This window comes from Rhagoletis pomonella, unplaced genomic scaffold (genome assembly GCF_013731165.1).
Source record: "Rhagoletis pomonella isolate Grant_MI unplaced genomic scaffold, Rhpom_1.0 Rhpom_scaffold_00004, whole genome shotgun sequence".
In the NCBI taxonomy this organism is placed as follows: domain Eukaryota; kingdom Metazoa; phylum Arthropoda; class Insecta; order Diptera; family Tephritidae; genus Rhagoletis; species Rhagoletis pomonella.
In genome coordinates this window covers 30,792,477-30,806,703 of record NW_023458558.1, presented here as the reverse complement: position 1 = coordinate 30,806,703, position 14,227 = coordinate 30,792,477, and the positions used below count along the sequence as shown (strand labels likewise).

The window sequence follows — 14,227 nt, the reverse complement described above, 5'->3', positions numbered from 1 at the left end:
TTTGTTCTTTTAAATGGAATGAAAACTGTTTAAGTAGTCGAATTGGTAAGAAATTGTATCAATAATGAAGATTGTGCATAAGGATTGATACGTTGTATGGAAGAGAATCGAATGCCGAATTTTCACTAGAAGAAGAAGAAATGAACATAATGACAATTTTTATAACGTAATGAAACGACTATTTTTTAATGCCCAACTTTGTCATTTGCCAGTTTTGCCATTTAATGCCTGGTGGAAATTCAGCATTATTCTAAAAAATCGAACTAGAAAATTGAAAATTTTTATGATACTCACTTGCATTTTCCCGAGCTCTGTATGAAGTTAAAAAATTTATTCTTGTGGTTTTTGCCAAGGTTTTTGCTGTTGAATGAACTAAATTGGAAGATATAAATAAATACGTCTGGTTATACTTATTTTTTAAACAAAAAATTTATGTCATTTCCTGTTAGGACTATAATGAACCACTGCCTAGTTGGCTAAAACGCAATGATACTAGAGTTATACTGTCGCCCGCTTTTAAGTATAGGAAGATCACGCAAGCTCTCTATTCTATAAATGCCTTGCAGAGATTCTAAAGGTGTAAATAGGAACCCTTTCAAAGTTTACAGCCACAACAAAATGGTTTATACTCGACTGAGCTTTTTAACATCGAAAGAAAACCGCAAACTTCATCAGCCTAATGGCAGTCCTCAAATGTGTGTTAGAATATCTGTTTGTATAACATGAACACCAAGCCCACATTACTCACTTTTACCATTTGCTAATTTAAAAACGGAGCAATTGGTTATTATGAAAAAAAAACACCAACAAACATTCACAAGCAGTAAAAAGAAAAACTCACTTCTTACCATCACACAACAACCTAATTTGCGGTTTACGGAAGTGTTCAAATTGCCAAGAAATAATCGTAAAAAGAGCACAAATAAACTTTTCAATTGAGTTTTCCGTTAGGATTTTTTTCCGCTACAACACTTTGCAAAATTCCGCTACTCAGCGCTAAAGGCACAGCATGCCCAGCAAAACAGTTACTTCCGCTTAATGCCGGAAGTTGTCCATCATTACACTCAACCCACGCCGCTCACTCATCGCAAGGCTACGAATTACTTTTACTACTCGAGAGCGCAAGGCACCGTTCTCCGTCCCACACCCACGCAAAGCATTCAAACAAGTTCAGTCATCATAAACTTGCGACAAATTCTAAAGTTTTTAACATTATTTTTGCATACCACATCCTCCTCCACGCTCCACCCACTTCCTTTATATTCCATCGTACATTGTTTTTTATCTTTCATTTCCTCTGCCTACATAGTGTGTGTGGGAGTGTGAGTGTGCATTGTTTTTATTATTGTTGTGAAGTTTAACTGTTGCTTGTTAAAGTCAACATCTGATAGGAATACCATTAGTGGGACAATTTAAAAGAAGGCAACTGTGTAGGCACTGCTGCCAACTTGGTGCTTTTCGCACTAAATTTAGAGCTTTTCATTAGATATTCTAAACGCGAAAAATTATGAGTTTGGTGCTCGTTGCGTTTTTTGGTGCTTTTTTTGGTTTGAAGACACCAAATCTATAAATCTTAAATAAAAATGGAAGTTAAATTTATAGCAATTGTAAGTTTCGTAAACAACTTTAGAAAAATTTAAACTAAAGCATAGCACAATTAGGGTACTCACAGTTTACTTCTAAAGTTAAAAGGTGGCAACTTTAACAAGATAACACACTCGAACTGTGAGCAACCCTTATGTTTAAATAAAGTATTAAGTTGATCAACAATACCACGCATTGCTAGACCGTTTGCCTTTCACGCGTTTGTGTTTAGAGAGCATCAACAAACCACATACATATTTCTCTCTATTCTCTCTTCTCTTTTTTATACTCAGCTAGCACAGCGCAAAAATAAAAATAAAAATAACCTTTGCCAGCTCCAGGCAGGCGCAAAGAGAAACTTATGTACAAGCAGCGCTGCGCCCAAAGCGAAATTCATGTATGTATGTACAAGCAGCGATAGATGCCAATTTAACACAGAACATAAACATGAGACAAAGTCTAGTAATTTTGCCCAAAAGTGTTATCTCTAATTAGTATGGGAACCAACAACAAACAAAGTTACCACATGGTAAAATGTTTTAAAGTTACCAGGTGGCAAAATTAACACAGTAGATAATATAGAACTGTGAGTACCCTAAATGACAATCATAAGCGAGAGAGCATATGTTTGCCAACAAAATATGCGGCAGTAATTTCAATCATGCCAGAATTACATTCGGAATTTTTCCATTACCTGCCGAATGGAGACTGCAGGAATTGAACTTTCGACCTTTTGTTTGGACTGAATTTGTCATATTTTTACGACTATGCAAAAACGCGCAAGAATCTCCTAACAGTAGCATTAATAGCGAATCTTTTAAAGAAAAAATAATCGAAATCGGGTAAGATTTGAAGAGTAGGAAGTTTTTTTAGATAAAAAAAAAAAGGTTCCCAGTATGCGCCGGTGGATAATACGCTCAAATAAGACACATTAAACGGGAAATCAAATTTCGTTAAGTTTCAGGTTTGAAGTGGTCGGAAAGTGTAGATTTAAACATCCACATAGCTCATGAAACTTCATTCATTGATTTTGCTTTCGTTTGATAACAATTGGTAAAAAAATTTGCAAAACGAAGAAAATTTAATATAAACTGTTTAAAGTTTGCTTAGCAAAACGGGCAACGCTGGGAAAAGCTGCAAATTAGAAAATAAAAACCACATTGTTAATATTTAGATTTGTAGAAAATAAAATAAATTCGACCGCCTAGCAAGAAACCTACAGCAAATTTTTTACCTTCCTTTTATTAACTCGGGATGTAACTATGTAATATTGATGCGCCTAAAAGATGCAGCGATTTCTATTCTCAAGTTACACACCTGATGACAGTGCGAATGGCAATTATAATAGGGAGGTTTTAGTTTTTTAAACTATAATTTTATTTTCTTATTATGCATACAGTTAGGCCCTGTGCCAATCGGTAACTTTTTTCCCCGTGGTGAGACGGGGTGGAAAAATTTGCTTTGGTGTACAAATAAATTGAATTTTGCTGTGCCAAATGCAGAGTAAAATTTTGACAGTTGAAAAACCAAACAAACGCTCGTGCGAAAGCTTTATTTTTGTGTGTTGCTGAAATTCTTAAAATTTATATTTATTTTATAATTTGCAAGTAACGTACGCTTTTTTATGCTGTTTCAGCTTTCATTTTCATGTTCACTCCTTATTACCGCCAAGCAATATTATGTGTATACATGGTTATAAGCTGTCAAAATTTTACCTAGCCCCATGAGATAGGTAAAATTTTGACGTTCGTATTCACCACGAGAAGTGTCAAATTTTTACTTTGATCCGTCAAAATTTTCTATTTTCTATCAATTGGCACAGGGCCTTAGTGCTTTTTCAAATTCAAAACTTGGCAACACTGTGTGTAGGTTTGTATGTCCAAATTCCCTGCAAGAAAAATTGGGGCAGTGGCAGGGACTTCTGCTTATTGCAATCTAGTTTGAGGCAATGACAAATTTAAGATGAAGACCAGTAAGGTTAGCGCTGAACCGGTAATAAAGCGCATTTCATTACTTTACAATAATTTGAATATTTCTTAAAACTAATATAATGCAAATGCAATTGCTACATATGAATTAAATATTAATTTCATATGACTAGCGACAATTTTGTCAACGACGATTTTAAAATCCGACAGTGGCAATTTGTCACTTTTTCAATGGAATTTCTCATGGAATTAAAGCGGTGGTGACAATTGTTTTTATGAAACAAAACACCCACAAAACTGTCGAGTTATCACTGACTGTACGGAAAATGTCTGTCGTTACAAAATTATCACTGTCACTTTATGAAATAGGCCCCTGTGGGGCTATCCTCAAACAGGTTATCGAATGAAAAACGTCAGAAGTGCATCCCTGATTGTGCTACTTGTTCAACGTGCCTTGTTTGAAATGAATTTCCGTCATACCTTCTCAGATTTGTTTTGGAGACTTCCCGGTTTCACCGTTTTTCGTTCTCTTCAACTGTCCATATACCATAAGAACTGTTTAATAATGTCGTAGGAATGATTACCCCAAAGCATATTCTTATCAACATAATCCTATGTGTCCAAGAAGCATGTATGGTTGAAATAAATTGTGTGGATTTATATGAATAGGTTGCTTTCATGTTTATAGATTCCCATATACTATGTACTCATGTTTCATAAAAATTAGTTACAATTTTTACTTTATAACGACTGCATATCAGCGTTCTGCTTAATTGCATTTGCAATATTTTTTTGTAAAGCTCCTCGTCAGCTTATCGCTCTAATTCGAACATTTACATAAAATAAAATTAACCAAGCTTAACTCATCAAAGATTTACGAAGTCTACGCGATTTTATTTCTTTGTTTAGCGATTAGCGTCTATATGCATGTTAAAACATTTTAATATTTGAATGCAAATACATACATAACTTCTCATGATGCTATTTACAAATAAAAATTTACTGCTTAAGTATATAGTACTAGCTTTGTATTGTTTATAATACAAGATTATTTTAAATATACATACATACATACATATAATTTTTTGTGTGTGTATTGAAAGGAAGGAATAGAACTCGCCTTTTTATAAGTGGGAATAATTGTTATGGAATTAGGTTGCTGGAGGGTGTTTTCTACATGGAATTCTATTCTTGGTTTATATTCTTGATCACATAATTTACCATTAGTGCAAATATTGCAAAACTTATCAAAATTATTAAATTTGAATAAATCGATTGCCAATTAATTAAAGAATTCGCTGTACTGTTTGAGCTGCTTCCTTTCTTTTGTGTATTATCGGTATTTCCATCTCGCCCACTAATATCACTGTTAGTTGTTTCACTACTGCTGTTATCTGTTCTGCATTCCCCATTGACTATGCTAGAGCCCTTGGTTAACAATTTTTGCTCGTCTTCTAATCGCGTATTAATTTCTTCACAAATTTCAGGGAATAGTTCTCGAAAATTTTTATTTTTTAAATTAAAGGCAAGCGATTTTTTCGCGTATTGCTGCTTTTCGTATTGCGTAGATTCAATAGATCCAAGTGTCGGCGTTGTCTCCAACTGTAAGAACATTTTCAATTATTTGTTATTGCATGAATATAAATTTTTGCTTACCATAAAGCTTAATAATCCTGTGAGAATGGTGCCTACGCACCATGTTGGATTCCAAGTATCAGGATGGAAATCTGTAATAAGATATTATATAGCGCGTGCTTAATGATTTCATGTTTTGTTTTGATAATTTTTTTTTTTTTTTGTTACCAGATATACTCAGACAAAGCCGTGTACTTGTCTTAAAGCGCCCATTTGGAGTTAGCATATAAATTGATGGCGGTTTGAAAGGAAATTCACGCGGGAACAGCAAAGTACCATGGTAGTATCCTCCGTGATATGGCGTATTTGCTGGTCCTTTTACTACATAATGCCACTCAAGTATATTGTTTGGCAATGGCTCAGCGGTTATATATGGGAGGGGATCACGTTTCAGCCGCATATAGTCCTGCTTCATCCGTGAAATAGCAGTGGGTTGTTTTCGAGGTTTCGTTGCTGACGACATTGCTGTTTTAATTGTAAATTAAACGTAATACCTAAACATTTAGTAATATTATATAGGAGTGTGTATGTAGTAAGCATGCAATAATTGTTTATCGCTTTCACCGCAAAACAGTGACAACCTTTATTGATGGAAATTACTTTCACTTTAAACTTTAACTACTGCCGAAATATTGACATATACAGATAATACTAGAACTGACTTTCAGATTGTTAAGCAGTTAATTGGTCTTTTAAGAATTTTGCTAGTGTTGCTTACCTTTAATTAATTCCACCAGAAGATTCCCCTACGCTGCAGAGCAATGAAGAAGGCGTCAACTTTTTTCGACAATGAAGTTTCGTTTTTCTGATGAATTATTGCGATTTGGTTTATCGTTGCCTTTGGTGCGACTTGGACAAATTTTGTAGTTGGCAATATGCTTTTACAAAAGAAATTTGTGTTTTGTTTCAGATTAAAAATACTCAATTTTTTTCCTTCGTTGTGGGATGTCACCACAATGGATGCCACCTAGAGCGATAGTTGGAAAGTCATATAAAATAAAGAGATATGTTAATCGAATGTACGCAGGGTTGCACAATCATACTGGTCATTGAGTGGACTCGCAAACAGTGAGGGTGCGTTACTGATGATTTGCCTTGATGCATTTCTGAATGCGCCCTGATGCTAAAACCTTTTGACAGAAATAGATAGCGCCTAACTATGGAATTTTCATTTTGACAGGGCATTTGCAGAGTATGGAATGAAAGAGATTTCAAAAAAGTAAAAGAGAATGAAACTGAGCGGAAATGAGAAAAAGTCAAAAGTTCACGCGTTGGCGTTAAAAAACGCAACGAGAAGCGATCAAATTTAGCAACGGTAGTAATAGGCAAAATACACCTGCGCATCGCGAGTACTTTTGTAATGCGTTTACTTTTTGGACTAAGAGTACAACTCCACAACAAGCTTTTCAGGTATTCTGCGCTTTTCAGGCAGCAATAGCAGAATGGTGTAGCTGAAAACCTGATAAAGTTGATCTGCGAACAAAAGCATTTACGATCTCTTACGAGCAATATTAATGTTCGGAAAGATTACGAAAGAGAAAATTTCGCTGCAAGCGTCGTCCGTTCCATCTTTCGCGATCGTTCACTGGTTGCGCGCGTTTTTTGTGAAACACAATAGGGGTCTTCTTTAAACTCGTAAAAGCCTCGTAAACCTCGTAAATTTACGAGACTCGTAAATGAACAGTCAAAATTTTTATGGAGCTCTATTTACGAGCCTGTCTTAAATTCATGAGGCAAATTTCATGCGCAAACGACCTCGTAAACTTCAGCGTTACCGAGGCCGAAATTTTTATACATACTAAAATGTATGATAAAATAATGAAAATAAATGAAAAAATAACACGCGTGTAAAATTAATGTATTTCATACACTAATGCTAATGCTCTGCTAATTTTCGGCATTTTTAATTGTATTATGTATGTATGTAACTTTTCATACTTTGGAATCTTTAATTAGGGAAATCCGTAACATTGTCTAATACCGCGATGAAAAATAAAAATCATCATATTCTATTGTCCAAGTTCATTTCTTGAAAGAAACTTACGTATACAAATTTGTACAATACTAACAACTTTGTAGAAAATAAACCACTTTGTGTGAAAAACGGCCTATAGTTGTGTTTGTATATGGTCGCGTAATGTATTTTAATATTTCACAATATGTACCCTTTAAGTTGTTTTTAAAAGTAGTTTAAGTTTAAGTAGTTTTTTAAGTTGTGTGTATTACATATAGAAAAAAAATCGTTATTTTATAAACTAAACTTTTTTGATGTATGGGTGTGTTCAGAAATGCATCAAGCCAAAGCATCAGACGCACTTATTTCTAAACTATAATTGATGGAAATGTCCAATATGCGCAACCCCGATTAAATGCCTAATTGGAACTTAGTTGCGTAAATAAGGCATTTCTATCAGTTATAGTTTAGAAGTAAAAGAGACTGATACTTTGGCTTGATGCATTTCTGAACGCACCCTATTTTGCAATTAATAACAAAAAATCCCTTATAATAACTTTTTGATCAGAATTTAATGAATGATGACTCTTTAACTAAGAGGTTTTCTGTTTTGCCGAAATTCCGTTGGTATGCGCCTCTGAAAGTGCTAAGACGACTACCGAAGTGTTTGGGTGCAGTGAAGCAGAAGGAGCTTTCCTGCACAAATCCAAATAAACGCAAAAAGCCTTAAAATTAAAAAAGTAATATTAAAATTTATCAGAAACGAATGCCGCGAATCGAACACTGCCCCTGAACGCAAACAAGTTTTGTTGTGTTACAAATAAAATTATTTATTTCTTATACTGCATTTAATGTAATATTTATCATAAACTATGTACACTACCTATTATATAAATCTATGCATATCAACAAAAGACAGATCGATCGTATTACATAGTGCATTGTGCTTACGGGCTACAACGATTTACCATTTATTCCTGATTCAAATTCTTGATCACATAATTGACTACCAACGCAAAAATCGCAAAGCTTATTCCAATCACCAAATTCGAATATAACGCTGGCCAATTTATAAGCGACTTCGATTTCTTGACGTTTACAGTTGACTTTGCCTGTGGGTCTCCGTTAGCTTCATTAGCACAAGATCCGTTATTATTTGAAGTTATACCACTTTTATCGATACTATTAGGAATTGCGCCATTTAAAAGAGCCTGCTTTTCCTTTTCGTCTTGCAATAGCTTATTAATCTCTTCACATACTTCAGGAAATAATTCACGAAATAGCGGATCTTTCAGATTGAATTCCAAAGACTTTCTGGCGTAACTCTGTTTTTCATAAGTCGTTGTCTCAATTGAACCAAGAGTTGGAGTCGTTTCAAGCTGTTCAATCACGTAAAAGTTATTAAACTAACTGTAATAACTAGTATCATATTAAATGTTATGTACCATAAAGCTAAGAAGGCCAGTCAAAATCGTTCCAACGCACCATGTTGGATTCCATGTGTCGGGATGGAAGTCTTTTGAATAAGAATTAAATAAATATTCAATACGAAATCATCTTTAATCTTTAAAAAAAACTGACCTGATATACTAAGGCAGAGTCGTGTATTCGTTTTAAAGCGGCCATTTGGAGTCAACATGTATATTGAAGGTGGCTTAAAAGGAAACTCTCTAGGAAAAAGTAAAGTGCCATGGTAGTAACCTCCATAGTAAGGCGTGTTAGCAGGTCCTTTTACAACATAATGCCACTCTAGAATATTGTTTGGCAAGGGCTCTGCAGTGATATATGGCAAGGGATCACGCTTTAATCGCATATAATCTTGCCTCATACGAGATATGGCAGTTGGTTGTTTTCGTGGTTTTGTAGAAGTCATCTTTTTAAAATAAAGAGAAATATAAAAATCGTCATAAAAAGAATATAATAATTTTACGTGCATGATAAGATAAAGGGTAATACGTTTAATTACGCTTTAAAATCGAATAGGGTTTTTCAAAGTTGGCAGCAGTAATTCTTTTCATCGGCATATCAGTTTTAAAACTTTTCCTTTATCAAATATCCAAATATTTACGTGGTGTAAGTAATTTGCTACACTTACTTTTATCGGCTTCACCGAACACGAGGTGGGTTGCTTCACTTTTTTTTATACAAGCAAGCAATCAGTAATATTCATATCAATTTTCCCCCGCTCGGAAATGTTTATTGTATAATAATTATACTATAATTAAGAACATGAATCGGTTTCAATGCTTCTACAACTGCTGCGCTACTTTAATTGTTTAACTAGTTTTGAACCTGCTATTGACCCCAAGTTGGCCAGTATTAAACTAGACCTTGGCATTGAAGTTATCAAGTGTTTAATTGTATATTTTCTGAAAATGGAAAATATATAAATATTTTTTTCACTTATACATATTTTACCTTTCCAAAACAATAATCAGCTCTTTTTTACTTCCGGCGCCACCTCCACTCTGACCACCGTTTGTAGGAACTCTCGTGATCGACGCAAAAACGATGATGTGTCCCCAAATATATGCAAACTTAGCTCTAGCCTTTGTAGATAGCAATTGGTTATATTCTTGGTATCTTCACTCTTCAAATTATTTATTCCTCTGTCATAATGCAATTATTCACTCAGACACGAGAGATTGTCCGCAGTCCCTGAATTTATTAAATATATATTTCTTCTGTTTCTATCTAGAAATCACACTCAAGATTTGTCGATAACAGTGTCACAGCTCGATATCGATAAGTGTAATCAGAAATCGTTTAAAAAACAGCTATGTCCCATAAACCAAAAGTGCAAGATCACGTAGAGCGCGACGTTGTATATGTAACTGGTGTAAAAAAGTTTACGAAGCCGGTCATGAACCAAATAGAACAGATCTGACCGGTTGAGAAGCAGCCATTTGTAATAGCAATTGAGAAAGAAGTGTGTGACGTTCGTAACTTTGAAGTTTGCTATTTCTGTTTTGCTTCTTCCTTTATGTGAATTTTGTAAGTGGTTCATTTCAGTAGGGGTCTTCCCTCAAACTCGTAAAAGCCTGGTAAACCTCGTAAAGCTCGCAAATTTACGGGCCTTGTAAAAAAACCGTCAAAATTTGTATGGAGCTCTATTTGCGAGCCCCTCGGAAAATTACGAGGCAAATTTGATGCGCAAATGATCTCATAAACTTCAGTGTTGCCGAGGAGCGGAAAATTGTATACTAAAATGTATTATATTTCATTGGAAACAAATGAAAAATAATATGTGAATAAAAGGAGTGAATTCCATCCACTAACTGTAATAACATGGGTTTTCTGCAAATTTTCGGCATTTTTATTTTTATTTTAATCAATAGTGATGGAGACAAGATGGCGGAAAATGCTACGAAACAACAAGTGTACACACAAAATCCTGGTTGATCTGTCAAACAGTTACTTTACGCACCTACTTACATATTTTCACCAAGGGGGCGTTCCCATAAACGGCTCGTAAACTTACGAGTTTTACACAGTTTAAGACTTTTCGAGTTTAAGGGAATCCCCTCAGTTATTTTTAAGCGATTTTCAATAAATTTTTTGTACAAATGTAATTAAAATGAAGTGCGCGGTGATTGGTTGGAAAAACACGTACAAAAATAATAAATTGGTTAGCACAAACATGTGCTACGAAATTGCTTGCATTTCTTCATATTCTTGCTTTGTCTTCATATTCTTCGTTTTCAAAGAAAATAACATGGCTCCGAAATTACAAACGTCAGCCAGAAAATTACTTTTTTTTGCTGCATCTTGTCAGATCTTGTGTAATTGAATCATGGTATCGGTTGTGACAGCTTGATTTTATACTGCCTTAGCTCAGTAGAATAAGGCGCAAAAACGTGAAGAAATTAATCCCTGTTTGGGGGATATATATAAAATTTCACATTTTCTCCTAACAAAAAATTTGTGTTTTTATAAAGAAAAATTTGTGAAGCGGGCCACCATTTTTTCGAAGATCGAGCTTTTTTTGTGCAATTGTCTGTTTATGCTTCACAACGATAAAAGAAAAATACAAGTTTCACAATTTTTCTAAATTCGAATTCTTTTGGAAATTATAGCTATTAACATTTTTCGAAATCCTTTAGATTTTAATTGCTTTCTCGCGATTGGTAATACCAATTCTGCTCATAATTTAAACAGTTGAGAATGATGGGGTTTTCTTCCCATTTTATTTTATTATTACAACGCTTTTATCAACTTGCAATGTTGTATGTCCAGACCACCATACAATAAATATAACAAAGGTATTCATGGCAAACCTAGTTTAGATATCAACCTCGTCGAAGGTATCATATCAAAGACATACAATTAGAAAAACTCTAGAGATAGATGTCGCCTCTCCAGAAGAAGTTAAAAGTATGCACTACATACGCTACAGCGGAAATGGACGACACGCCATTTCTTTAAATGAAATTAATTGCTGCTATATGTATGTATGTACATATGTAGGCATATACTAAATATGAGCAAACAATATTTTTCACTGCAAGTTTTATTATTTTAGTATCTATTGCAAAATTTTATACAGACAAGACTAAAAAGTATAAAATAAATTTAAAAAAAAAAACTGTTTAATGTACCACGCTTTTATAAATGGACTAAAATTAGAAAATAATATTTCTCAGTCCCATAGAACTTGTTTTGATAACTTTTGATTTTGAAATTTTAGCAAAAGTCATTATAAACAATTTATGAGATTGAAAATGAATAGCGTGTGGCGCATGTAAATTAAATGCAAAAGTTATCAAAACAAATTCTGTGGGACTGAGAAATATTCAGACCTATCGCCAATTCCATGTGAATAAATCTTTCCCATAATTTAACATGCCAAACAAAAACAAATTCGGAAAAACTGTTTTTGTTTTGCTTTATAATTTTTTAAATATTTGTTCATGTGAAATTCGCGATAGGGCCGATTATTTTCTACTGTTTAGTCCATTTATAAAAGCGTTGTATATTAAAAAGTTTTTTTATTTTATGTTATTTATTATTCTATGTAGATGCATTTCTGCATCAAAATAAACATTTTGAAAAAAATGTCGCTTAAATCTTTTTGGCGGTAAGGGCTCGATATGTATGAATACTTGGAAAATCTGTATTTATGGTCCGATTTGTTTCATATTTAAAACGTATATTACTTAGATGGAAAGAAACAACTCGACAAATTAATTAGCCGTTCGGTGGTGCGTGGGTAGGTTTTTCCTCTTTTATTAAATATATAAATAACAGCACCTCATTAAATGCGCCTTAAAAGCTTTGTTAAGTTACTTGTTTATCTATTGTATATCAAAAGATATCGCGCGATTTTTTATTCCAAATTTTCAGTATTTCTTAAAATATAATTTAATTTAAAGAAAGCGCCGCAGGCGAAAATTTGGAATAAAAAATCGCCCGATTTTTTATTCCAAATTTTCAGTATTTCTTAAAATATAATTTAATATAAAAAAACGCCGCAGGCGAAAATTTGGAATGAAAAATCGCGCGTCTTTCATGTTTAGTTTGGCAATACCATGGAAATATATTCAACCTAATATCAAATTTGATAAAAGAGCAAGTTTTTGTAGAAACTAAAATTGAAAAGGTGCTTAGTGGAGAAAAACAAGCTAAACGGCGACGCCTGGAGAACAGAACATTTAAAACAATGGTTATGGAAAGGGAAAACTATGCTCCCAAAGAATACTTAGCCAATATAGCTAAGCATCTCAATTTAATATAAGTAGTTAATGATTGTTTGTAAATACTTACTAATTAAAATTTTTTAAATAAATTCCGGTACGCTGAAATTGTTTTGATGAAGAAGGTTAGGGGTGTATTCGGGATTTTTTTAGAAAAGTATTCCCCAGTATTTTTCCCACAGTATTTTTGCGCAGATCTCTCTGCGAGCCTAACTACGACTTAACAGACACGATTTTGATTTGCAAAAATTGTATACGGACATTTTTTCCCCTCATGTCTGTATTTTGATTTGTCAGTATTTTGATTTGTCTGTATTTTGATTTGTCAGTATTTTGATTTGTCAGTATTTTGATTTGTCTGTATTTTGATTTGTCGGTATTTTAATTTGTCTGGATTTTGATTTGCCGGTATTTTGATTTGTCTGTATTTTGATTTTTCTGCATTTTTGAATTTTGTCTTTATTTTGATATGTCTGGATTTTGAATTTCCGGATTATGAATGTAACCGGTAGAAATCGCTGATAAAGCACGCTCTTGTCGCCATAAAACACATTTTCGTGGGTATTTAATAACCTTTAAAACGAATATAATAATTACTACAGTCAGGATAAATAGTATGGTGACAGATCGCATAAAGTATAAAAACATAGATTTTCGCATTTTTTGCTAATTTAAAAGTTAAAATGTTTTTTTTTGCAGTAAAAGTAAAAAAGGTGGAAAAAGTAAAAATTTGCTGCCCAAAAATTCTACTGTGGAATGTTCTTATACGTACTTGGAAAAGTTAAGAATAATGAGTTTTATGTTGAGTCCTTATAATAGATTTTGATTAGTAGCTCAAATCGTGTTATTATTATGACAAAATATTAATTTGAAGAAAAAGTGGTTTGGCAAAAACTTTTGGGTTAGGCCTTATCCCCGTGCTCCGTGTAGGGTAACGAAATTTTTTTTTGCAAAATTAAACAAATTTGGGGCTCAAAATAAATCTCTTTTTCATATCCCATATTCATTAAACTTACTCAGGTTATTCAGATTTTAACCCAGTGTGTTATGCAAAAAAGAAACACTGGATCACAAATTTTAGATTGGTTTTTGTTCTCCAGACGCCACTATCCAATTTCTATGTAGAATTGCTCGGTGACTCCGAAAATCGAGTTAATTTTTTTTTTAATGAGTGATCAAATGAAAATGCGCAAAGATTTTTTGTATGAAATATGAGCAGAAAAGCGTGCTACTCAGGTGTATTTGGCGTATGAGTAACTTTCTTTCCTGCTCATTTTTCATACAAAAAATCTTTGCGTTGTTGTTGTTGTTGTAGCAGCATACAAATTCCCCAAAGACTTTTTGGGGAGTGTTGCTGGAGTGACAGTCCTTGGCCAGATATAAATCTGGGTCGTTCCGGTTACGTAGACCCGACTGTCGTGGGAACGAAAAAT

General features: G+C 33.7%; 2 protein-coding genes across 5 annotated transcripts; both read right to left on the bottom strand.

Annotated features, from left to right (window-relative positions):
* Nucleotides 1-4,370: 4,370 nt before the first annotated feature.
* LOC118737442 (ubiquitin-conjugating enzyme E2 J2-like) lies at nt 4,371-6,138 on the bottom strand. 2 transcript variants are annotated; one of them, XM_036467937.1, is made up of 4 exons: nt 5,866-6,138; nt 5,316-5,641; nt 5,169-5,239; nt 4,371-5,114 (listed from the first exon to the last, which is right to left on the bottom strand). In XM_036467937.1, the coding sequence occupies exons 2-4, from the start codon at nt 5,608-5,610 to the stop codon at nt 4,698-4,700; spliced, it is 783 nt and encodes a 260-aa protein (XP_036323830.1). In that variant the 5' UTR covers nt 5,611-5,641; nt 5,866-6,138; the 3' UTR covers nt 4,371-4,697. The 2 variants fall into 2 exon arrangements, with proteins under 2 accessions (XP_036323830.1, XP_036323829.1); XM_036467936.1 differs by having other exon boundaries at nt 5,316-5,612.
* Nucleotides 6,139-8,025: 1,887 nt separating this feature from the next.
* LOC118737441 (ubiquitin-conjugating enzyme E2 J2-like) lies at nt 8,026-9,841 on the bottom strand. Of its 3 annotated transcripts, XM_036467932.1 has the most exons (5): nt 9,520-9,841; nt 9,197-9,470; nt 8,683-8,974; nt 8,547-8,617; nt 8,026-8,480 (listed from the first exon to the last, which is right to left on the bottom strand). In XM_036467932.1, exons 3-5 carry the CDS (start codon nt 8,972-8,974, stop codon nt 8,073-8,075), a joined length of 771 nt encoding a protein of 256 aa, XP_036323825.1. In that variant the 5' UTR covers nt 9,197-9,470; nt 9,520-9,841; the 3' UTR covers nt 8,026-8,072. The 3 variants fall into 3 exon arrangements, with proteins under 3 accessions (XP_036323825.1, XP_036323824.1, XP_036323826.1); XM_036467931.1 differs by lacking the exon at nt 9,197-9,470 and having other exon boundaries at nt 9,520-9,835; XM_036467933.1 differs by lacking the exons at nt 9,197-9,470; nt 9,520-9,841 and adding an exon at nt 9,068-9,175.
* Between the last annotated feature and the right edge of the window lie 4,386 nt (nt 9,842-14,227).